This window comes from Abramis brama, assembly GCF_963993115.1.
Source record: "Abramis brama genome assembly, chromosome: 3".
In the NCBI taxonomy this organism is placed as follows: Eukaryota; Metazoa; Chordata; class Actinopteri; order Cypriniformes; family Leuciscidae; genus Abramis; species Abramis brama.
In genome coordinates, this window is record NC_139965.1 from 5,609,362 (window position 1) to 5,637,010 (window position 27,649).

Here is a 27,649-nt window from a genome sequence, read left to right on the forward strand (position 1 = left end):
TATAAATCCTAAATGAAAACTCAGAACTTCACAAAAATTGGTGAGCATATGTGACATAACATCATTAACAAGCATGCCAAATTTTATGGAGATCGGACTATAGGTGGCGCTATAACTGTTAAAAAGCTTTAAAACCATATATTTCCTATGGTACATTGCCTGTATTGGCTGTAAATGGTCTTTTCCATCTATTATGTCAGTGGTTACATGCTTGCTAAATAAAACCTGATAACTTTTGATGTTTTTGTGCTTAAAAACCCTTAAAGGCCTTAATAGCTTGAACCCCGATAAATGCTGCTTGCAGCTTTAATTATTATTATTATTATTATTATTATTATTATTTTCCCCTAAAACGCATCGTGCAGACCAAACCGTAAGAGCTGGAACCTTGAAACTTGGCCAAATGGTAGTCCTCAATTTGGGGAGAACCTATCAAAGTATGACCCCGATTGGCCCATAGGTGGCGCTATAGCAACCAAAAGCGCGAAACTGCTCATAACTAGTAGACCGTATGACGTAGACTCAAGTGTCTTATATCATTGGAAAGCTGGACGCCTGACGAACAAAACGTATATCTTCGATTTCATTTCCGCCATGATAGATTTTCCGCCATTTTGAATTTTGTCAAAAACATACTTTTGCGAACTAGTCCTAGGTTTTTCGCCCGATCGGAACCAAACCAGTGCAGAAATGTTCTCTAGTGTCTGATTATCAAAAACTATCGAAAAAAAGTTGAAATTTCGACTCACGGACGGTAAGGGGCGCCAAAACGTACGTTGTGGGAGGGGCCTATTTTACTAAAATGGCTATAACTCCAGAAGTAAATGAGGTATCTTCACCAAACTTGGTACACATGTGTAAGAGGTCAATCTGAGGTCACAGTAAAAAAACCGCGGCAATTGGCCACATGGTGGCGCTATAACAAGAAAAAAACATAAAACAGGCTATAACCACCTGACCATTAGTCCGATTGACTTGAAAATTGGCATGCAGTGTCTTGGTCCAAGGTGCCATGTATGTGTATGAGGACATTGGCGTATCTCGAAAAAGATGGCCGCCATCGGCCAATGAAGTTTGAGCACCTATTAGACAAGGTTAACGGAGGCCGATCGGAACGAAACTCGATGGGCATGTTCGACTCAAGGCCATAGAGGTCTGTAACAATTTTGAAAGAAATCGGCCACTAGTTGGCGCTAACGAGTTTTACAGCTCTGTAATCACGTGGTGTTACAAATATCCACACAATATGCATATCATTTGATAGATCTCCTCATCCTGAACAACTTTGCCTCAAGGACCATTGCTGTCAATCAAACCGTTCATTAAATATTTGCAAACATGTTAAAAACCTACTTTTGCGAACTAGTCCTAGGTTTTTCGCACGATTGGAACCAGACCAGTCTAGGACAATTCTCTGGACGCTCTAGATCAAAAACTATCAAAAAAAAGTTGAACTTTTGCATTTGGATGGCTGTAATAGGGTCATTTATAAAATGGGCGTAGCAAAATACACTAAAAAGCCTATAAATCCTAAATGAAAACTCAGAACTTCACAAAAATTGGTGAGCATATGTGACATAACATCATTAACAAGCATGCCAAATTTTATGGAGATCGGACTATAGGTGGCGCTATAACTGTTAAAAAGCTTTAAAACCATATATTTCCTATGGTACATTGCCTGTATTGGCTGTAAATGGTCTTTTCCATCTATTATGTCAGTGGTTACATGCTTGCTAAATAAAACCTGATAACTTTTGATGTTTTTGTGCTTAAAAACCCTTAAAGGCCTTAATAGCTTGAACCCCGATAAATGCTGCTTGCAGCTTTAATTACTTATTGTAATGTTATTAATTTGTTTATTTCAGACCACACATATACACACTAATAAAAAGTAAAGATGAGAAGATTGTGAATCCTGTAATGTGTTTGATTGACAGCCTGAGATGAGCACAATCACCTAATCAGCACATTAGTCAAAACTCCTTTACAGTACCGCTTGGCAATTGATCATTCGGTGAAGGTCTAATTACATGTGCATCCCACAGACATGCGATTTCATCCAATTTGTCCTGCAATAAAAAAATATATAATTTAGCCAAGGCGTAGTCGACAGGCCGAGGTGGAGTGATGAGCTCTGATACTGGAGACCAGAAGACCAGAGGCAGATCCACACAACTGAGTGAGTTAGAGAAGTCAAGGGCTGAAGGGAACCAGTAGAGTCAAATAGCACGACGAAGGAGATTATACTCAAATAAGCTTTATTTAATAATACAAGATCACTCAAAACACAGAAATACATATAAGAGACGACATCCAGACTTAACACTGAAGTTAACGAGAACCGAAACACTGAAACACAGGGATATTAATCCAAGGAACAAACAAAGGGAACTAGAAGAACACATTCAGAATCTGATAATCAATGATTAACCATAGCAACAAACTAGAGAGTGAATGAGTAACCAAATGAACTAATATATGAACAAGAGCAAACAGAGTGAAAACCAAACCAAACCAGAACATGAGAGAATATACATGTTACACACAAAAAGCTTTATATATATATACACACACACACACACACATATATATATATATTATACTGTGCTTATTATTTATTAAACCTTCATTTTACATTTAAGGTCATAGCCAGTGAAATATAGCAAAAAATAAGTGACAAATGATTGGTAAAACAAAATTAGAGTGCCATAATTAACGCAAAAACAATTAAGAATACAGTCGAGTCTTACGGAAATTATTATCTTATTATCTACAGTATGTGTAGTAAGTGTATAAATAAGACATTAATATGAAGTATGAAGAATTCAAGATTACCATTGGAATCCTTTAGATACAGGTTTGACTTTAATTGATTTACCCACAAATCTCTAAAAACAAATATAAAACACACACTGTTAAATTCTTATTTAACTAATAGTAATCAATAAAAGCTAAACATTATAAATACTGTGTATATATATATATATATATATATATATATATATATATATATATACATATATATATATATATCAGCTGTGATTCGTAGGCAATCACACCCATGCTGATATAGAGCCATATCGCACCGCTACTCATGTGATATTGCGTTTATACAACAGTCAATGCATTTTTGCGTTTACAACCTTGTTTCAGTCCCTTTCAACATAAAAGTCTTTGCTTCTGACTCAAACATCTAATGGTGTAATAATGTAACTTTCACTTAAGTCTAAATCACAATCAATACCAAATACGGCATGTTATTAATATTATTTATTGAAAAATAATAGGTAAATAAAAAATAATAGCCATTATAAAAGTTTAAGTAGTTTGTACAATAGTAAATAAACAAGCAAACATTTCAGTCAAAAGTACAAAAGCAGCGCTAGTTATAGTACAGGATTACAGTTAAAAATATAAAGCTATAAATCTTAACTTTTCCCTTTGCCAAATCAATTTGCTCTGGAACAAGTAATGGATTAATTCGACCAAAGATTGTCCACTTGATATATGCAAAATACCTCATGTTTAAACACTTATCTACATAAAAGCCAGAGGCAAATTCCCGAAGGACTGGCGGAGATTAAGCTGTTCTTGCGGGTACATGAGCGCTGAACTACATCACCTGATCATCCGTGTTGTGTTTTTTGGCTTTCTTTGCTGACGGTCAGGAGCTCACATCTCCGAAAACGTCTAAACAAATTGTCTATATTTGCTGTTTATATTTGTGAAATATACGGTGAAATGGTTCCAGTGCTGATACTGGTAGAATATTGCATGGCTGGAAAAGGCTTTCAGCCAATCAGAATCGATTGGATTCTTGAATTACACTCTTGAATTCTGGTTGATTATGAGCAACATATTACATATAAAAAAAAAAAATAAAAAAAAAATTATATATATATATATATATATATATATATATATATATATATATATATATATATATATATGAGTGAGTGATTCCTTCACTCATGCTTATGGATAAATCAGTAAGATGTTGCATGAGTCTCTAACTGGAATCATATCTATATCTTTAAACTATTTAAATCATTGTCTATTTCTCTGTCTTTTGCCAATTTATATTTTTTTAATTCCTCTCTTGTTTTTTTTATTTCCTTCTGGACATCGCAAAGCTCATTGTGTGTTTTCCTCATGTGAGCGATGGATTTGAGGGCATTGGAATAGACCTTTTCTGGATCATCTACTTTTCCCTTTCTCATCTGGTGAATGTCTACAGAATCCATCACTATGAAGGCGACGTCAGCTATGACTAATAGTCCACCCAACACACCTGAGACTGCTTCTGCTGCCACTCGTCCAACTCTTGCAGTCCGAGTAACAATTCTGCTAACATTTGCCAACAGACCTAAATTCATGAGTTGTGCGCCACCCAAAATGTTTCTTTTGTCTACATTGCATGCCATTCGTACATTATCAACAGCCGGGTTGCCGAAAAAAACCTTGAACTTTGTAATTTTTCTCAGTATCTTTCTCAGTGTATTCAGTGGTGTGAAAATGGGTTCGCTTACAGATTCATACTTCTGCTGAATTTGTTCAAGGCTCTCTCTGAATGATTTTTGTTGTACTGTATCAGTAATGCTGGCGGCAGCACCTGTTACACCACCTGCAACTCCGACTCCAACACCAACACCAGTTACAATCAGAGAAGCTCCAAATGTGAACGGTGCCAAAATTAAACCAGCCAATGCAGTGATTCCTCCAGCTGCCCCGATCACTGAACCTGCCAGACTCCCCGCTGTGGCACTGTAATGTGCAGAATCCATCGAATCTGTTATGTTGCCCCACTCACTAACTAAACCCTCAAAGTCTTTATAGTGCTTGTCGTAGGCCTCGTCAAAGGCATTGATGGACTTCATGAAGCTTTGCTCAAGTGCTTCTGGAATTCTCTTATTTCTGTTTACTGCATCTTTCAGGAATGTTTTTGCTAGAATCTCATCAGCTGAAGGTCTCTTATGAGGGTCACAGCTGAGCATTTGTCTGATCAACTCCCTCAGTTTCTTTGAGTATCTCTTTGAGATGGGAGGGAGGGTTCCTGTCATGCTGACAGCATGTAGTGTGTGACGCTGCATGTGATTTGTCTGTGGAGCAAAAAAATCAAATAAAAATATAAGTATCTGGTTAGTGTCAGCAGGGGTTGAAGAAAAAACTGAAATAAACTCTGGTTGCTGTTACTGTGTTTGTTATGGCAAGAACAGAAAGAGAAAATGTGATCAGATGCTGTAGGCTGATTGATGACGAGAACATAATCATCATATAGAGTCTTAATTGACTGATATTATGTCTGAGTTTTATATGGGTGATATGTTATTAGTTTTGTTTTATTGGTGTGTTGGTGTTCTACAGCATGAGTCCAGCACAGTTTAATCAGAACATCTGAATACGTTTTAAAACACAAGTTACACATTTTGAATTCCTGGGAGATTTTCTCACACACAGACATCAAGATTCAGCGTATGAGTCTCAACAATGATGACATGTTTCATGGCGCAATGCATTCTGGGAGCCATGGGTGAGTTTTAAATGATTCTCGCAGAATGCTTGCGGCATTAATTCTCATGAGATCAGTAAACAAGGCTGCTTTGTGAGGAGTACAATTGTTAGTCAATAAAAAGCCAACATTATTTGATCACATTTTGTCTTGCTGTTCTCATCATAAACAGATACAACAGCCAGACAAATACTCTAATGTTAAAGAGTCAAACTGCCCAACTATAGCAAACACTGATCACCATAATGGAGGAATCAAACCAACTATTATTTTAAATAAAACATCAACATATAAACCTCTCTTAATTCTCAATACAAACTTCTGTAGATGTATGACAGAAATAAAGTCAGTCTGGTTAGTAATAAGTGAAGCAGGTAATGCTGTTCTTCCTCTCCCAAGATCTTCGGGCTGTTTACACGACTCATTTTTAAACTAAAAATGTAAAACTATTTATGCGTTTTGGCCGTTTGTTTATACGACAGCTGTGTTTCGGGAGCCTGAAAATGCAAACTTTTTGGAAGTTTTGAAAGTGGAAGTTTTTGAAAACGATCTCTGTGTAAACAGCAAAAACCCATATCTCTGAACATGATGACGTCACGCACATGCGTATTATGTGTACAGTCTATAGTGTTTCATCGCCATCTAATGGCCTGGCAGCAGAACATTTCAATTTAAATTAGCCCATGATTTACTCACCCTGAAGCCATCCTAGGTGTACACGAATATAGTCGGAGTAATATTAAAAAATTTCCTGACTTTTCCAAGCATTATAATGGGAGTGAATGGTTGTCTGTCTTTGGAAGTCCATCAAAGCGCATCTATTCATGTTTAAAGTGCTCGACACAGTTCTGCGGGTGTTAATAATGGACTATCTCCTTCTAAAGTAAAGCGATGCATTCGTGTAAGAAAAATATCCATATTTAAAACTTTATCTGCTAAAATAACTAGCTTCCAGCAGATGGCCGTACACATCGATTTACACCAAAAGAGTCACACTTGAACTTGACGCACAACGTAATAACCAAGGGGGTAATCCATCAGCCGGAAACCGAAGCTCCCCCGGGAGCCGCCATTGATTAGCGGACCATCACCTGCTGTTAGCATTCCATTGACTCCCATTCATTTTGGCGTCACTTTGACAGCGAATAACTTTACATCTGAGGCGTTTAAAGACTCCATTTGTCCATTATTTATTTCTAAACAAACACGAAAATGTATAGAAGGCTCCATTACCTTGTATCTTACGTTATGGCCCCGTAGAAGCAGTTTTTGTAAAAAATAGGCTAACGGTTGGGGGATGATTCAGATTTCTCTCGGCACAGCTACTAGAAGACAGACGGGTTGCTCACGTCACATCTACATCGTCAAGCTCAGTTTGAGTCTGCGCAGTCGCTCAGCCATCAGGAAGTGAGTGCTTCTAATTGACTTCACTTGTCTCCGTTGAATCCAATGGGGTCGCTGTGTCCATTTCTTTTACTGTATATGGTAATAACAGCAATTGACACCTCTCGTGATTCAAACAAACAGGACTGGGCAACCGCGTTCATCATTACAATAGCCACGTTTCAGCTAGTGCGTCCCAGGGCCAGTCACTTCCGGGGCTTGATCGGGCCTCGTCGGGGCTTACTCGGGGGTTTTCTGGCCTGTCGAATACCTTGGTCCAAAGCGGGCCAGCTCGGGCTAGAGGAGTGTTTACGAACAGATGCAGAGTTTACCTGAGTCTGGAGACGCCAGCGCCGGATGATTCTGTCAGCATTAAAGACTTTTAAAATAATTTACCTCAAAATTCACTTTCATGTTTGAATCCCATCTGTTTGTGATCCGATATGGATTCTGTTCACCGTATAAGGTAGAAATATTTATATGTGATGCAAAAGTCTATGCACGCTAACCATTACCATAGTAAACAAAGTCAATATGAACGCTTGAAGAAATCAGGCGTTTCAGTTTCTCTGACTGAAAATATAACTAGCCTACTGGGTGAGAGTGCTAAAGTTCCTCAGGTCGTATTTTGGGTGGCATATTTGTAGAAATTATCATTCTTTCTAAATGTGATGTAAATATACAGAAGTCCTGAACCGCAACGTTAAAAAGAAAAAAAATCCATAAAAAAAAAATTCTAGCATTTCGAGATTGAAGTCAAAATATTTAGAGAAAAAAGTATTCCGTAGAAGTTGCGTGTGTGCTTGTTTCACATTACCACACAGGCATTCATTCATGTGTGGGCGTGTGTGTGTGTGTGTGTGTGTGTAAACTGGATCTACACAAAATAATAGCTTTTTACTTTTATCTGGCCTTTCAACAAAAGGAAATTCTACAGGTCTACCAACATGGCAATAGGACGTTATAAAATATACTGCGCCGGAATAGACTTTAGCCTACAGGCGAAAACACTTTTCAGACTGGATCAAGATATCCTGCTTTATGAATGAATGAATGAATGAAGGAATAAATGAATGAGGCATTTATATAGCGTTTTCATATATCTACTGTAGGTCTACACTCAAAGCGCTTTACAATCATATCAGGGAGTCTGTCCTCAACCACCATCATTATATATATATATATATATATATATATATATATATATATATATATATATATATATATATATATATATATATAATATCTGAGGAAATCACAGGATTTGGCCAAATGATTGGATACAGAATGATGCACTTAAAATGTATCCAGAACGTATTTATGGTGAAGAGGGAGACAGTGCGGTTACTGTTAAGTGTTCTCAACCCAGATGGTGTTGCCTATAGACGGGCACGAAAACACGTCAAAAACACTGCCACATAAAGTTTGGATTGTGGTGCCGACTCTGTCGGTGCTCGTCTATAGGCAACGCCATTGTAATGCATGTTAGTAGATTAGCACCTGTAGAATTTCCTTTTGTTGAAAGTCCAGATAAAAGTAAAAGGCTACTATTTTGTCTAGATCCATGTCCGAGGCAGTTCGACTTCACAAGCGCATTTCTTTACACAGACACGACTGGATGCGCACCGTTAAGAATGCACACACACGCAACTTCTACGGAAGACTGTATTCTCATGTTTCGACTTTATTCTCAAAATGTTTCGTCTTTATTCTCTATATGTTTTGACTTTAATCTCGACATGTTTCGACTTTATTCTCGAAATATTTAGACTTTATTCCCGGTTATCATCAGCTATCTTCAATAATGCTCAATCATCACTCAATTAATCACTTAATTATCTCATTAACTCCAACACCGATTCAGTGTTACATTTATCACCCTGTAGTGCACACTGAGCAGTGTTCATTTAATCTGGGATAACCCATGTGGGACCTACATGAAAACTGATGACAAAACTGACTCTGTCCCAGTTAGATAGTCCAGGTCAAGTTCATGTGGGCTCCTCATGAGTTTGCTGGCTGGGAATCTTATTTTTAGCAAAGATAGCTTTTTTCTTTTTTTTTTTGATCACCACATAATATCATTCATATTGTTATATAAGATGTTGGTAATATCATCCAGTCCTATCATTGTTGAGAGTTTTAAATATTTATTAAATATTTATTTTTTATATTAATGTTTAATTGCAATATATTTGAAAATCAAGGAAGCCGTTTATTCAGTTACCATGAAAAAGCACTGTGCTCTGTGTTTGTAGATTATAAAGGTAATTGAAACAGACCCATCAAGTTATATTTTTGTAATTTGCATCTGTATGATTTAATACAGGACTTTTTGAAAGAGAAAAAGAAAATTACTCACCCACACATCAAGCATGCAGAGATCATGGAGCAACCATCCCAATGACCATATGCCACTAAAACAGACAATGAAAATGAAGAAGTGTACTGTACTCAGTTGATAATTGTGTGTTTTTTTTTTTTCGGTTTTTTTTTTCAACCTTCATGTAAAGACCTTAATGAAATTGCAACTTTTAACATTTTAACAACATTTTATAATGCTGAACAGACTGATATTTTATATACATTCAATTATACAAAAGCATACCTCTTGAAATTATATTTCCCCTGATAAACTTCTGGGCTGATGTAGAGATTGGCACCCACAACTGTTTTAGCATATTCATCAGCTCTGCAGAGGGAAAACAATGTAAACTCAAACCTATAAAAGTTCAAGGCTTTTGGTTTTGGCCAAGAATTTTCATTTTTATCCATCACTAGATCATATTTTTGTTATTAGTTTACCTGTCCAATGCCTTTGAGCATCCAAAATCTCCTAGATTTATGTAACCATCTTCAGTCATAAAGACATTCTACAATGACAACAGAAATCTCATAAGTCTTACAGATTTGACTTGATATGAGATTATGATTAATTAAGCTTTATCTGTGCATATACCTGAGGTTTAATATCTCTATGAATAATGTTCTTATCATAGAGATGCTGGAGAGCCAGACAAATCTGAACCAGCCAGTCAAGGATCTGCACACATGGAGAAATCCCAATGTGTGAGTGAGTGTTTTTTTTTTTTTTTTTTTTTTTTTAATAAAGTAAATATTGTTAATTGTAAAAATATAAACATTTTCTGTGATTGGTGTTAGATTATAATAATTATAAATTATATTAAAACAATAGAAGTATGTGCAATGTCCCCATTTAGACAGCTAGTGTGTGTCCACAAGGATTGTGTTTTTTTATGGGTCATATCATACTAAATCATGTTTTTAAATCAAAAAGTTTGGAATGTTTTATGTGAGGGTTGTTTAAAGGACAGATAATGGAATATACAGAATGTCTGCATAAGAAACTCACCTGTTGTTCTTCAAAAGGTTTCTGTTTTTGCATCACTTTTGAAAGATCACCTCCTTCACAATACTCCATCACAATATAAATTCGTCCGGCATCTTTATCTAAATAAATCCACATCCAGTCAGACAAAAATGTAACTCAGTGTATTAAAGAAAGCTTAATTTTCCAACATCTATACAGATGCTTTTGTAAAGCTTATTGTGTTATTCTTCATCAGTCTCTATACAGTATATGTCTGTGGTAAGTAGTTATATTATTCTTTTTTATAAACACAACAAAATGCCACATTTTTTATTTGGAATAAAAGGAAAATTAATGTGCAAAGAAAAAAAAAAAAACCTTCAAATAAATCCTTATAAGTAGCAATATATCCGAAGTTCAGAGTTTTCAAGATCTCAACTTCATTTTTGACAGTATTCAGCTCCTCCCCCTAAGAAAAAAATAAATAATAATAATTTCCATTAAAAAGTGACACTCATCTTTATTGTAAAGGAAAAGCTTTTACTTCTATGATCAATACTTGAGTAAGATTTAGTAAATGCTTACAGCTCTGCAATTCATCTGTTTGACCACATAAAGATCTCCCTCTGAGTCTTTCACAAGAAACGCTATTCCTGGAGCCCCTTGTCCAAGCTCTTCCTTTATGGTGTATCCATGTTCTGTTAGTACGTCTATAATCAAGATTTAGAATAATATCTACAAAATACTGTAAGCACTAGAGATGAAAAAAACAAAGCTTTTCCAAACGTTGAGTCTACTTTTTTTTAACCAATTTCTTCGCAGTTCTGTTGAAACACTCGAAACTGGTCAAAACTGTGTAAATGCAATGAAAACTCAGTCCAAATATGCATAAAAACGTACTCGGTTACTAACGTAACCTCGGTTCTCTCTAGAAGAGGGAACGAGTACTGCGTTTTTGTAAAAATGCTGCGGGAAAAACTCTTTTTTCACGAATACTGAAGCAAAAAATTATCCTTAATTTTCCATATATGTAAAGCGCGTTGCAGCAGTACACAGCTATGGCAAGACAGCTTGCTCGCTCATTGGCTGTTCTGCGGCAACTGCATAAGCCTATCGAGCGAGGCCTGAAGTGACGTCAGGCCAATGAGGACGCTTCGCGCCCTCCTTGTCACTTCCCGCCAAGACGGGTGTGGCTAACCTCTATAAAAGGAGCTCGAAAAGGCTGATTCACTTGATTTTCATCGCCGAAGCGAACCAGAGTGAACCGTACGCACGGCAGAGAACGCAGTACTCGTTCCCTCTTCTAGAGAGAACCGAGGTTACGTTAGTAACCGAGTACGTTCTCTTACGAGAGTTCTCTCGTACTGCGTTTTTGTAAAAACGCTGCGGGAACCCCTTGTAAAACGCCGTGCGTGCTGGGATAAAACACCGATCACTGGAAGCTAATCCAGGTATACAGTGCATAATCACCAGATAGACTCACAGAGAGTCTGGGAATAAGGGGGGGGGGGACCTTAATTCCCTATTTTGTAGCGTACGCAGACGCAAAACATGACCTCACAGAGAGAGTCTAGAGACAAAAGGGGAATCCCTCCGTCCTTATATGGCCGCGTCCGCAGACGCGAATATGACATCACACAGACAGGGTGGGGAACCTGAACTAATGTGGGAAATGTGGGTCTTACACAATTCTGCCCATAAGACAGTCGGTAGCGCGCTGCGCATGCGATTTCAGTGTTCTAGTTAGACAGCTGATTCGACTACACCGATAGTAGCTTAGCCTGCAAGGCGGGAACCTCTAGGTTGTAAAACCTAATAAATGTAGACGGCGAGGCCCAGCCTGCCGCCATACATATGTCCTGTAAGGAAATCCCGCTAGACCAAGCCCACGAAGAGGCGACGCCTCTTGTGGAGTGCGCTCTAACGCCCAACGGGCACTGGAGGCCCTTGACAGTGTAAGCCAGCGCTATGGCGTCAACTATCCATCTGGATAGGCTCTGTTTCGAAACAGCCATTCCCTTGGAACGTCCACTGAACGAGACAAAGAGCTGCTCAGTCTGTCTGAAGACAGCAGAGCGGGACACGTAAGCTCTTAAAGCCCTAATGGGGCAAAGAAAACTTGAGTCCCCTTCCTCACTTGATCCCGGCAGGGCAGACAGGGAGATAACCTGAGCCCGAAACGGCGTGTTGAGGGATTTTGGCACATAACCATGCCTAGGTTTGAGTATGACTTTAGAGTCATTAGGTCCAAACTCTAAGCACGCTGGGCTCACGGAGAGCGCGTGCAGGTCGCCTATGCGCTTCACCGAAGCGAGAGCCATCAAAAACACTGTTTTAAAAGACAAATGTTTGAGGCTAATAGATTGGATAGGCTCGAAAGGGGCACCTTTCATGGCCGCCAAAACCGTAGAAAGGTCCCACATAGGGACTGAAGGAGGTCTGGGAGGATTCAGCCTCCTAGCTCCCCTGAGGAAGCGGATGACTAAATCGTTCCTTCCTAGTGACTGACCTAGCGTTGTTCCAGAGAACGCTGCAATAGCCGCCACATAAACTTTGAGCGTGGAAGGGGATCTGCCCTTATCCAACAGCTCCAGTAGGAAGGAGAGAACCTCCGTCACCTCACAATCGAGGGGTGATAGGCCCCGAGCTGTACACCAGCCGGAGAAAACCGACCACTTCGAGGCATAAAGCCGCCTAGTCGACGGTGCTCTAGCCTGAGTGATGGTATTCATCACTCCCTCTGCGAGATCAACGGATATCCGTTGAGCGCCCACACATGAAGGGACCACAACTCCGGGTGTGGGTGCCAAATCGAGCCCCTGGCCTGCGAGAGGAGATCTTTCCTCAATGGCACTGGCCATGGAGCGATGTCTGCTAACTGCATCAGGACTGGAAACCATGCTTGGTTCTTCCAGAACGGTGCTACAAGCAGTACTGAGCATTTTGTTTCCCTGACCCGCTCTGAGAAAAAAGCCAGGCGAGTCCTCAGAGTCACCATCGGCAGAAGCTCGCAGTGAGGGCAGCCTCCGTCAGCGAGCGCTGCATGATCCTCACCCAAACAGGAGACACAGATGACATGACGGTCTCCCTCGGTGAGTGGGGCTCGGCACGAGCCGCAGGAAGGCATCTTTAGAAAGACGCAGCTCTTTTAGGGGGTGAGTGTTGCAAGGCGAACACACACACACACACACAAGAACAATAAGTAAAGGATATGGCGTCGGAAAGCGCAGCAGGTACGGCGGTAGAAGGCGGCGTTGGCCAGCGGCTTCAAGGGCTCGTCCCGCTGAAATGCTTGCCTCAGACGACGCGTGCTTCCTCGTGATCCAGCGATGCGTGAGCTTCGCTGAAGAGATGAAAATCAAGTGAATCAGCCTTTTCGAGCTCCTTTTATAGAGGTTAGCCACACCCGTCTTGGCGGGAAGTGACAAGGAGGGCGCGAAGCGCCCTCATTGGCGTGACGTCACTTCAGGCCTCGCTCGATAGGCTTATGCAGTTGCCGCAGAACAGCCAATGAGCGAGCAAGCTGTCTCGCCATAGCTGTGTACTGCTGCAACGCGCTTTACATATATGGAAAATTAAGGATAATTTTTTGCTTCAGTATTCGTGAAAAAAGAGTTTTTCCCGCAGCGTTTTTACAAAAACGCAGTACGAGAGAACTCTCGTAAGAGAACACATTTTACAAAATAATTGCACATACATATTTTCTTGAATGTGTAATCTATTAAATGCAATCTGCATAAAATACTATTAAATATTAAATTCATGATATTTTAAGGTTTAATTTGTATGAATATGATGGGCCTCTTACTAGGCTAATAGGAGACAATTAACTACTATACTTATTTATTATTTTACAAATATGTCATTAAAATGTCTTAAAACGTATACATCTGATTCAAGATCAGGTAGTAACGGTCACACTGTCACTCCAAATCAGATTTTTTGTGAACAGCGACATTGATAAAGGGCTTGCAATTAAGATTCTGTATTACAACAGAAATGGGTGGGAGAAGCCTGGGAGGACCCAGGAGGGGACCCAGACCAGAGCCAGGATGAAGGCCCATGGTGGAGTCAATGGAGGGAAGAGCCACGGTGGAGACTTGGCAGGTTTAACTTGGGGGACAATGGATCAGTAGATGTATTGACATATATTGCAATGTTCAACTTATTGCTTAATAATAATAATAATAATAGAAACAACATGAAGTGGATTAGATGCAATATTTCAGTCCCCCTTTGCTGCAGTCTACTCTCGTCTACCATTGCCATCAGATTGTGCTTTCTGATGGAGATTTGATGCTTTATGCTGCTAACATAAAACTGATGTTGCTTAAAATTATACTCACTGTTCACACTAGGAGATATGCCCAGGCCGTGGTCTGAGGCACTGCTGCAAAGTTTGTGACACTGATCCATCTTTAAGGGAAAGAAAATTATCCATCATATTTACATTTCAAATAATATTTATCAAAGCCTTTTAGTATTCAACATATAATTCAACTGAATACTAATTGGTTCTTGCAGAAGATGAAATGTGCTGCGTAACACGAGAATAAATCTCATTGGTTCTTGCTGAAGCTCAAACGTGCTGCGTAACATAAGAATGAACCTCATTGGTTCTTGCTGAAGTTCAACGTGTTGCGTAACACGAGAATGAACCTCATTGGTTCTTGCTGAAGTTCAACGTGTTGCGTAACATGAGAATGAACCTCATTGGTTCTTGCGGAAGTTCAACGTGCTGCGTAACACGAGAATGAACCTCATTGGTTCTTGCCGAAGTTCAACGTGCTGCGTAACATAAGAATGAACCTCATTGATTCTTGCCGAAGTTCAACGTGCTGCGTAACACGAGAATGAACCTCATTGGTTCTTGCGGAAGTTCAATGTGCTGCGTAACATGAGAATGAACCTCATTGATTCTTGCGGAAGTTCAATGTGCTGCGTAACATGAGAATGAACCTCATTGATTCTTGCGGAAGTTCAACGTGCTGCGTAACATAAGAATGAACCTCATTGATTCTTGCCGAAGTTCAACGTGTTGCGTAACATGAGAATGAACCTCATTGATTCTTGCGGAAGTTCAACGTGCTGCGTAACACGAGAATTAACCTCAATGATTCTTGCCGAAGTTCAACGTGCTGCGTAACACGAGAATGAACCTCATTGATTCTTGCGGAAGTTCAACGTGCTGCGTAACACGAGAATGAACCTCATTGGTTCTTGCGGAAGTTCAACGTGCTGCGTAACACGAGAATGAACCTCATTGGTTCTTGCCGAAGTTCATCGTGCTGCGTAACACGAGAATGAACCTCAATGATTCTTGCCGAAGTTCAACGTGCTGCTTAACACGAGAATGAACCTCATTGGTTCTTGCCGAAGTTCAACGTGCTACGTAACACAAGAATGAACCTCATTGGTTCTTGCGGAAGTTCAACGTGCTGCGTAACACGAGAATGAACCTCAATGATTCTTGCCGAAGTTCAACGTGCTGCTTAACACGAGAATGAACCTCATTGGTTCTTGCCGAAGTTCAACGTTCTACGTAACACAAGAATGAACCTCATTGGTTCTTGCGGAAGTTCAATGTGCTGCGTAACACGAGAATGAACCTCATTGATTCTTGCCGAAGTTCAACGTGCTACGTAACACAAGAATGAACCTCATTGGTTCTTGCGGAAGTTCAACGTGCTGCGTAACATGAGAATGAACCACATTGGTTCTTGCTGAAGCTCAAACGTGATGCGTAACACGAGAATGAACCTCATTGGTTCTTGCTGAAGCTCAAACGTGATGTGTAACACGAGAATGAACCTCATTGGTTCTTGCAGAAGTTCAACGTGCTACGTAACACGAGAGTGAACCTCATTGGTTCTTGTGGAAGCTCAAACGTGATGCGAAACACGAGAATGAACCTCATTGATTCTTGCGGAAGTTCAACGTGCTACGTAACACGAGAGTGAACCTCATTGGTTCTTGCTGAAGCTCAAACGTGATGCAAAACACGAGAATGAACCTCATTGGTTCTTGCGGAAGTTCAACGTGCTGCGTAACATGAGAATGAACCTCATTGATTCTTGCCGAAGTTCAACGTGCTGCGTAACATGAGAATGAACCTCATTGGTTCTTGCGGAAGTTCAACGTGCTGCGTAACACGAGAATGAACCTCATTGGTTCTTGCCGAAGTTCAACGTGTTGCGTAACACGAGAATGAACCTCATTGGTTCTTGCCGAAGTTCAACGTGTTGCGTAACACGAGAATGAACCTCATTGGTTCTTGCGGAAGTTCAACGTGCTGCGTAACACGAGAATGAACCTCAATGAATCTTGCGGAACTTCAACGTGCTGCGTAACACGAGAATGAACCTCATTGATTCTTGCGGAAGTTCAACGTGCTGCGTAACACGAGAATGAACCTCATTGGTTCTTGCGGAAGTTCAACGTGCTGCGTAAGTGTGTGTATTCTGTGAATTTTAAAATGCAATTTTAACCAGAAAAATCTAAAATTTATTCCCAAAATCGTGCAGGCCTTTCTCTTGATATCAGTATGTTCACTTTTTTTTTTTTTTTTCAGGGCCCAGGTGCCACTGAGGACTTCAGTGTACATGAACATGGTAAAGTGAAAATCAAACACCTTGGAAATGAAAGGTATGTACAATGTTTTTAGGAATGGCACAAAGGTCTCTGTCTTTGGATCATTGTTTTCAATAAGTGCTTTTTTGGCATTTGTTGTGTATCTTTGGACTATGTTGTGTTGTAAATAAATCCAAACAATTTAAAAGCCATTCTTTTTTAAATCTCCTCATTTACAGTATTGTGCAAGGTTGCTCAGAATGACAGGGCCTGATAGCTCCTAATAGGGCCGTTAGGGGAGGGTCTTTGTCTTTCTCAGGTGTGAAAAGCTTACATATTAAGGACCTCCGCATAAAGCTTTTTCACACAAAACACGTCATAAAATTTTCAAATCAATATATTGTCTTATCTGAATGAGCAGGGTCAGGGTGATTTTCACATAGTTTTAGAGCAAAAATTCTAGGCTACGTCATACAATTTTCAAAAGTCTTGTGAAGAAATAATCAGTATGGGTTTCATGGCCTTATTTCAGTGAGAATTTTTTTTTTGTATTTTCACAAACCACGCATAAATGTCATTATCTCAAAACTACAAACTTTTACATACATGCTGCTGATATATTATTGTAGCAGAGTTTGTGCTGAATACAGTGTAATTAGACTTTAGCCATGAAAATGTCACAAGTAACAGAAATAACCAGAAATGTCAGAGCATGTCAGAACACCTCCAGGGCCCAGAAAACAGCTCAGACCTCAGAGGGTTAAAGCCTTGCCAGTTAAACATGTCATTCGCTGCTGATGCGCCGTTCTAACATGCGCTTTTCTGAGCGCAAACACCCGACGTGCACATGCTCTAAAAGCCTGTCGAACAGCACCTGGTTACTGGACTAAGATATCTTTCGAGTCTTATATTGCGCTAATACTGTCAAATGCACACAAGGTTTACATAAACAAAGTTGGTTATGTCTAAAGCAAACAGAGAAAATTAAGAGAAAATCTGACTGCTTGTCAAATGCGTGTATATTAGACGCGTCGCGTGCAGGTCTTAAAGAGACAGTAGCCTAAGGCCGGCGACACACTGGCTGCGTGGCGTGAGCGTGGCGTTTCTGTTGCGTGTCAGCTGCGTGGCATTGGTGGTCTTTGCACACCAGAAACGTGTCTGACGCGGTGCTGCTGCTGCTAGGTGACATTATGATAAGCCTCTTTGCTGATATATTGCTAAATACAAAATAAAAGTAAAAAAAAAAACTGTCAATTTCAAAATAAACACCCTGTGCAGACTCCCAAATGTATTGCACATATATTGGCAATATATCCTTGGTAGGAGAAACCCCAAAATCAGAAAAACACGTCAGACAGGCAAATCACGTGGTCTCACGCATCCAGTCGCTCCGCTTCTGATATGCTCCCGGTGTGAGTTGGCACCGCGTGGAGGATGGAATAAAACCTTGTCGCAGCCGTAATGCGCCGCAGTCGCGTGCAGTGTAAATGAGGGGTAATAGTAAAAATGCTGCCGCATATCCTTAAAGTACGGTGGCCGAGAGAGCTCAACGCGCTGCAACTGAAGAAAACACATGCAAATAGAAAAACACCAGCAAATTAAGAAAACATCTTCATCAGTTTCACAACACATGTGTGCTCCAAATACTCACAACACAAACAAATACAGAAACGCGCTGCAAAAGTTCACAACACAACCAAATACAGAAACGCGCTGCAAAAGTACACAACACAAACAAATACAGAAACGCGCTGCAAATAGGACAGAACACAACGGAAATGTTTCCGGGGAACCCAATAAGTGACGGACCCGGCTGGGACGTGCTTACAGCGGTCTACTTTTATTATTATTTTTTTTTTTTGCAAACTATACAGAGATGACACGTTTATGACATACAACTTTGTATACAATATACAAAATGTATTTACAATATGTTCAACGTCATAATACTAAAAAGAGCAATGAGCTGAAGACTAAAATAAATAAATAAATAAAAAAAGAGAGAGAAAAAGAACACGAGGGAAAGACATGATTAATCTATACATCAGTTACATTGTACACATTTTGTCATGTTATGTTAAAATAAGTTTCATAAGAAATGTTAGAATGCAGCTAGGGTCCAAATATGAGACGGCAAGTTTTAAAGTTGAGACACTCACACACAGATATAACGCATATTTTAAAAACTTTGTTGTATAAAATGTATATTTATTTGCAACAGTTATGTTAACAGCAATAATACTATATTTCTGGTAAGAACAGCTATTCAGCTGATGGACACGCGCTGCGTTGTCATGGGAACATCCCAGGTGAAAATAATGAGGAAATTACGTTGTCTTTCGTTGCTCCCTTCATCAACATGGCACACAAGTGCCCCGCTCCCTCCAAAGTGCCCAATTCAAGGGCTCTGCCGTCTGCCCTTTTAAGAGAGTAGGGCATAGGTAAAGCCATAGACAGTATAAGGGTAAAGCTCACGAGCAATAAGCACGTCCCAGCCGTCCGTCCGTCACTTATTGGGTTCCCCGGAAACATTTTCGTTGTGTTCTGTCCTATTTGCAGCGCGTTTTTGTATTTGTTTGTGTTGTGAACTTTTGCAGCGCGTTTCTGTATTTGTTTGTGTTGTGAACTTTTGCAGCGCGTTTCTGTATTTGTTTGTGTTGTGAGTATTTGGAGCACACATGTGTTGTGAAACTGATGAAGATGTTTTCTTAATTTGCTGGTGTTTTTCTATTTGCATGTGTTTTCTTCAGTTGCAGCGCGTTGAGCTCTCTCGGCCACCGTATTAAAGAGATAGTTCACTCAAAACCAAACAGTTGCTGGTCCCCATTGACTTCCATAGTAGGAAAAAAATATACTATGGAAGTCACCGGGGTACATCAACTGTTTGGTTACCTACATTCTTCCAAATAACTTTTATTTTCAACAAAATAAAGAAACATATTCGTGTTTAAAACAACTTAGAGTAAAATGATTAAATTATCTCTTTAATGTTAATAAAACAACACAACATAAAAAAGGAAATCAATCACTGCTCTTGACTGAGAACTTTAAGTTGGTTGTGTTTTATTTTCATATTTGTTCATTTAATTACTTTCTTCAATGCTACTGTTGAATACACCTATAGCTGAAAAAATAAAATACTGTTCATTTCATTAGTATATTAAAGGGATAGTTCACTTTGAAATTAAATTTTGGTATGTTTTAGCTTACCTGAAGGGCATCCAAGATGTAGGTGTCTTTTTTTCCGCAGTAGTTTCAATTTTGATATTTTTAGGTCAAACCGTTCTTGTCTGACAGTCATATAATGCAGGTCGATGGTCCCTGTCTCAAAACACAAGCACAGAGTCCAAATTAAAACAATTCTCCATCGTCCAAATTAAACAATTCCCCATCGTAAGTACACACTGATGGCCTAAGACACGAAACGAGCGGTTTGTGTGAGAAACCGAATAGTATTTATATCGTTTTTACCTCTTATAACACAACCACGTCGAAGTGATTTGAAGTCGCGGGCGCTTCCTGCTGTGTGACGTGTGCGCAGACTGGTGCATAGATGTATATACACTAGATGTCGCATTAAAGACATTCGTTCCAATGAACTGCCGTAGCCAAGGCGAAATCTAGTATATATATCTATGCGCCAGTCTGCGCACACATCACACAGCAGGAAGCGCCCGCGACTTCAGATCACTTCGACGTGGTTGTGTTATAAGAGGTAAAAACGATAAAAATACTGTTCGGTTTCTCACACAAACCGCTCGTTTCGTGTCTTAGGCCATCAGTGTGTACTTACGATGGGGAATTGTTTAATTTGGACGATGGGGAATTGTTTTAATTTGGACTCTGTGCTTGTGTTTTGAGACAGGGACCATCGACCTGCATTATATGACTGACAGACAAGAACGGTTTGACCTAAAAATATCAAAATTGAAACTACTGCGGAAAAAAAGACACCTACATCTTGGATGCCCTTCAGGTAAGCTAAAACATACCAAAATTTAATTTCAAAGTGAACTATCCCTTTAAGCTGTGTGTGTACACTGTAAAAATGAATATGCTATATCTAATCAATAAAATTGTGGCAACAGATTACAAGCAATATTATTAATTAAATTTAACAAATTAGAATTGAGTAATAATTAATCAAATTAATTCCTTAAAAGTTAACCATTTAAAATTAGTCAAATTTACAATTAAAAAAAAAAATATATATATTTTTTATTGCCAACATTGAAGACACCTGATTATAACAAGCAGAATCACTGAAGGAGAAAACCGTAATTTTAAGTCACCATTATGGCGATCAGTGTTTGTTTTAGTTGGGCTCTTGACCTTTAATCATTGACGTTATATTTTGTTTGGCTGCTGTACCTGAGTTATAACAGCCAGATGAACAAAGAGAAAATCTGATGGTGTTGGTTGTGTTTTAACATAATCATTATTTCACAATCATTTTACCTGAATCACTGAACTCATATAGAGCCCAAATTCTGAGTTATGTTTACTTTATTAATTATAGCAGCTCTGTCCTTGTACAGCGTAATATTGTTTGCCTTTTCAATGAAATCCATATGATCAAATCAATTAAAAAAAAAAAAAACTTAAAAAAAACTTATGTAGGCACACACAGACATCAAGAATTTGCGTATGAATCTCAGCAATGGTGACAAACAGATCACCTCTGATCATAAGCTCATTATGTATTCATGCAGCAATGTATGATGGGAGCCATGAATGAGTTTTGATTGGTCGCACCCAGAATGCACTGCAACATGCTTTATAATTGTCACCATTGTTGAGATTCACAGGCTGATTATTGATGTCTGTGTCTAAAAACTAAATCAAAACAAACAAACAAAAATATATATATTTTTTTTTTTTGTATATGAGACACATTTAAGAAATCTTTGGATTACATTGTAAAAGTTCAAAATATTATGCTGTGCAAGAACAGTGCTGCTATAATTAATAAAGTAAACCTAAATTGGTAAATTAGGTTCCCCAGTAATTTGGGCTCTATATGAGTTCAGTGATTCAGGTCAAATGATTGTGAAATAATGATTATGTTAAAACATTTATTTTATTTATTTGTTTATTTAACAGGGACAATGCATGGCACTCAGCCATACCAGAATTAGCTACAAGCTAAATTTCATCTGTAGTCCCTGGGCTGGAAGAGGTAACATACAATTAATCCAACAAACACATATAAATATACCATAACACATCATCACGCAAGTAGCCTTTCAGACAACAACAAAGTTTCACATTCTTAAAAACACAATACAACAAAACAACAGAACAAATAAAGTGCAATATTAATAGACACAACAATGCAATGTTAGGATACGACAAAAAAAATGAGTTTTTTGAGTTTATGATTAATGGGTACATGATTGTATAGATTTTTATGAAGGACTAAAAATGACAGAACGAAAAATAAATAAATAAATAAATAAAAGTAGAAATAAATAAATAAATGCAGAAATAATAGTGAAAATAAATACATTTTGGTAATATAAATGGCTATTTCTGTATTTTTACATGTATTTATTTATGTATTTATGCATTTCTATATGTATTTATTTATGTATTTATATATTTATGTATTTATATATTTATTTATTTATACATTTATTTATTCCTACATTTATTTATTTCTGTATTTCCACATTTCTACATTTATTTATTTCTGTATTTCCACATTTCTACATTTATTTATTTCTGTATTTCCACATTTCTACATTTATTTTTCCCTGCGCATGTATGCTAATTTACCTATGGCTAAGCCACGCCCCCTCCACTCACTCAGACAAACATTCAACATTCGGTAACAGGCGCTATGGCAGCTGTCACAGTAGGAGACATTTCACAGGAGGCAATTGATGATTTTTTGGAGACAGAAAGATTATATATCATCTCGATGTCACCAAAAGGGCCTTAAATATGCATTGGAAGGTTATATTAATAATTTTATTGTTGAGAAGGTCGATAAGCTTCAGCTCCAGACAAAGATTTACAGTTCACAGTGTAAACGTTATAGTTTGGTGGTATTTCGCTTCAAACGCTCGCTTTATACGCGTCCTATTCGCTTTGGATTCAAAATGTTCAAAGCGTCGAACTAGACGCGGATACGCGCGAATTTGACGCTCTATTCGTGCTTGGTGTGAGCGTAGAAGAACAGGCTGCGATGTCAGATTGCAATGCTGGAGTGTGTGTGTGTCAGAGAGCGGGCGCGAACGAACAGTGGAAACATAAAAACATACTCGATTTTGTTCATACAGGACATAATTAAAACTGCAAAGTGTTTAGCCTACTTATATTTGTGTAAAACACAACATTGTGCTTTTGTCAAACTGTAAACTCTTGTCAAACTGTAACCTACAACTGTCACCCAACCAAAATCACACACACACGCTGTTTAAAAACCAAAATGACAAGAAAAAACATAAAAACGAATAAAAACTGACTAACTGCAATGCATTGCAATGGACGTGGAAGCAGAGAATGTCCTAGCTAGCTATGCGTACTGTGATTGGCTCATCGCGTTTGGGGGCGTGGCTTAGCCATAGGTAAATTAGCATACATGCGCAGGGAAAAATAAATGTAGAAATGTGGAAATACAGAAATAAATAAATGTAGGAATAAATAAATGTAAAAATAAATGCATATATAAATATATAAATAAATAAATATAGAAATACTTAAATATATAAATAAATGTATAAATACATAAATAAATACATATGGAAATGCATAAATACATAAATAAATACATGTAAAAATACAGAAATAGCCATTTATATTACCAAAATGTATTTATTTTCACTATTATTTCTGCATTTATTTATTTATTTCTACTTTTATTTATTTATTTATTTATTTTTCGTTCTGTCATTTTTAGTCCTTCATACGTATAGATTTTAGCCATAATTTTATTTTATATTTAAAACAAGTAAATGTACTGATGTCTGTAATCTCATTTGGGACTGAGTTCCAGTATTTGGAGGCTCTGATAGAGAAGGCTGATCTGCCAAACTCAGTATGTCTGTGCTGTACGGCACAGTGACCTCTACTGGTCGCCCTGGTTGTTCTCCGACTATCTGAGAGCAATGATATGAACTCCACTAATGGGGGCGCAGCCAGATTATTAATTAATCTGTACACTAAACAAACATTGGCAAAGTGCATAACATTTTCAAAAGTCAAGAGTTTGTGCTTTTGAATGATATTGCAGTAGTGATAACCTGATGGCAGTGGCGTAGGTTTGATTTTGAAATTGGTGGGGACGGGGACATCAATATAAATATATTTTAAGTTTTGATCGAAATTATTGCTAAGGATATATCAGTGTCACTGGATATTGGTAGGGACACGTCCCTAGCGTCCCTACTAAATTCTACGCCCCTGCCTGATGGCTTTTTATCTAATACTTTGAGAGTTTGTTTATATAGCGTTTGTAGTGGAGCAAGTATTGTTTGTCCGGTTTGTGACCAACTTGTGATGCAGTATGCAAAATGTGAGAAAATCATTGAGTGCATGTACAATTTGTCAGCATCTAGAGGTAACTGATTACGAAAACTGATTGTCTAAAATTTCTTAAATTAAATTTAACAGTATTACAAACCTGCTTTATATGTTTCTTAAAAGACAACTGTGAATCAAGAGTAACTCCCATATATTTAAAATGTGAAACAATCTGGATTTTTTCCCCATTTACAACGACATCTGGCTGATTTTCATTTTTCCTTATATAAAAATACATACACGCAGTTTTACTGACGTTAGGCTAAGTGTCATGCAAGACTCAGAGAGCCAGATGGCAATTTTTGCCATTGCTGCTGTTAATTTGGTTGCCACTTCATATCTGTCTCTTCCATGTGCCAGGATGACCGTGTCATCTGCATACATTTGGATGTCAACTTCAGGACATGCTAGTGGTAGGTCGTTAACATATAGACTGAATAACAAAGCATAACCAACATAACCAACACCATCAGATCACCTTTTCTCGTTGTTCACCTGGCTGTTATAACTCAGGTACAGCAGCCAAACAAAATCTAACGTCAATGATTTAAGGGTCAAGAGGCCGACTAAAACAAACACCGATCGCCATAATGGTGACTTAAATTACGGTTTTCTCCTTCAATGATTCTGCTTGTTATCATCAGGTGTCTTCAATGTTGGCAATAAAAAAAAAAAAATGTTTAAAAAAAACATTTTTGTAAATTTTACTCATTTTAAATGGTTAACTTTTAAGGAATTAATTTGATTAATTATTACTCAATTCTAATTTGTTAAATTGAATTAATAATATTGCTTGTAATCTGTTGACACAATTTTATTGATTAGCGTATTAATTTTTACAGTGTAATATGTATCTTTGTTCTTAATTTTTAATAACAAAAAAAATAATGACAAAGATTTTTATCTTCGCCACTTTGGCCTAAATGTCTGCCATTCTTTTTTATTTTATATTTTGTTACCTAAGGCTGTAATGCTCAGTCACTTGCAAAATAGTAAAACCAACATGAAAAAGAATTGTGATAAAATCTGGAATCATGATTTTCCTGAAAAAAAATCGTGATATGATATTTTTGTCATATCGCCCACCCCAGGTGTAGAAAAGTGCCTAGATGTGCTTAGATGTGTTATCATTATTGATCATTATATCACACTACAATAATTACTTAATACTTAATTTCAAATAAATTAAACATAATGAAACATTAATTTGAGTTGTAATTGTTTTATTATCTTACTTCTAGAGATTGCAGTGATGCATGACATGGTGAAAAATGACTTGAAATAATACTGAAAATAGGTTAAGATGAATGTTAAAGATGCCCCCTAAAAGCACAATAACCCATAACCTGTTACAATCATAAATTGTCCTTACCTGCAGGTTAAAGATGCTAGACGTTGTTTCAGGGTCCTCTGCGTTGTCCCAGCTCAGTCCTGGATTCGGATGCACTGGGATTTTGCTAGTATCAATATCTAAACTACAACAAAATTAAGATATTTCTAGGAAAAATCACTCCGAGACTTGTCTTAAAAGTTTTCAGAATCATCAAAAAAATGGTTTTGTTTTACTTAAAAAATTTCAGAATAATACAAAGACAACAATTCATAGATTCAAAGATAAAGATAACAGAAATGCGTGAAGGTCTTCACCCGAAATGTGGCCCCGAGAAATAGGAAACAAAGCTTTTTATATTGTTCGTTGTTATTGGGGCTGTCTTAAGATTTTGGGGCTGTCCTAAGACTTTGGGGCTGTCAGTAATTCCTTATAAGTTAAACAACTGGCCTTGAAATTGTCCAAGATTGTAACAAGTTTGCAAGAAGCAGCTACAGTATATCTTATTTTTTGTAGATTACGCTTGAAAGCTTAATATACATCTGACCGTTCCTTCACTCACAGCTGTCAAAACCACATCCTGCTTCATCCAGCTTGTTTCTGGCTCTCCTCTCTGGTTGTCAGAGGCTACAAGTCTTTTTATTTTTTAAACAATGGTAAAAGTCAGAGAAGCAGGAATCACCCTAAGACCTGCTGAGCTGTTGATTCCATTCAGAGAAATAAAGAAAAGCACAAACACTTCAGTTGCAGGGCAAGTCTGCATCATGTTTCAAACGATCCAAGCCTCTCCTGCAAATGCAACAGGGTACAAGTGTCTAAGCAATTTAGAAAAACAATAATGTAACAATAATCTTAATAATGTCCTGACTATTATTTCCAACATTTGCCGATATTCAGCTCAGCAATGTACACGCATAATGAAAGGTAAGAACAGTGTTAATAAAATAAGACTACAATCAAATCTCTTAAAAAAAAAAAAAAAAAAAAAAATCAGTAGCCTACTTGAGTGTCTTTTTCAAATAGCGTCTAAACCTGCAAGAAAAATGGTTCTTCTTGGAAAAACAGGAGATGGCAAAAGCAGCAGTGGAAATACAATTCTCAGTGAACAAAGATCCACAACTGATTGTCTTGAGGAAGTCGTCAAATCTGAGTGTTGTGAACAAGTCGTCCTGTGTCGCATGATGGTGTTGCAACCACTGCAAATTGCTATGTGGTCAAAACGGGGTGAGCCGGGCATGGACTCAATTAAAGCCTTAAACTGTCACATTGTGGGAGATAGGATTGTTACATTTTGGGCCCTGTTGTTTCACCAGTGCTAGAAATATGTAATACACAGGGCTGTACAATAACTTTTTTTGCACATAGCACTGGAGCTACAGAGGTTGAAAGTTTTGTAGCAGAGGCCTAACAGTTGTAGCACAAGTATAAAACGTCTGTTATCATCCCTGAAAACAAACAAGTAATGGAGTTCATTACTTAAAAAGGCATTGATGTTCCATAAAGGGCAAAAAAAAATAATTCACAAAACATCACAAAAATATTTTTGAGACAAACTTTTTTTTATTTGCTAAAAATGGAAGAGTGCAGAAACAGCTCTTACACCTCAACATTACACATCGAAGTAGAACAGATCTGTGGGCAGACATCACAAAAAAAACCTCTTGTTTGAAAACTGTTGCAGCACGCAAACACAGGAGGATCACCTTCTGAACTGTTAAGAGGAGGAAGATGCACATAAAGTTAAACACTGTTAACCACAACAGCTCGTGGTGAGGAAGTGACAATTGCATACGTGACTGTGTGCAGCGTGTTCAGCTAAAGTAGAAATGGTTCACATATCTGAAACCTGGAGCTAGACCACCACACTACAAGTGTGGAGATTGTGTACGTGTAAGAAAACTGCACGTACAAACTGCATTAGAGATAATCTGGTTAACCGTGGAACTGAGAATGTTGTACTATAGTCAGTTAAGTAAGTAAGTAAGTAAGTAAGTAG

General features: G+C 38.1%; 1 protein-coding gene across 1 annotated transcript; it reads right to left on the reverse strand.

Moving 5' to 3' along the window:
- Positions 1 to 3,965: 3,965 nt before the first annotated feature.
- LOC311080072 (uncharacterized protein) lies at positions 3,966 to 25,983 on the reverse strand. Its single transcript, XM_084109835.1, has 10 exons — positions 25,696 to 25,983; positions 14,573 to 14,642; positions 10,812 to 10,936; positions 10,605 to 10,695; positions 10,269 to 10,366; positions 9,855 to 9,938; positions 9,701 to 9,768; positions 9,504 to 9,587; positions 9,258 to 9,312; positions 3,966 to 5,102 (listed from the first exon to the last, which is right to left on the reverse strand). Exons 2-10 carry the CDS (start codon positions 14,640 to 14,642, stop codon positions 4,029 to 4,031), a joined length of 1,749 nt encoding a protein of 582 aa, XP_083965961.1. The 5' UTR covers positions 25,696 to 25,983; the 3' UTR covers positions 3,966 to 4,028.
- Positions 25,984 to 27,649: the final 1,666 nt, after the last annotated feature.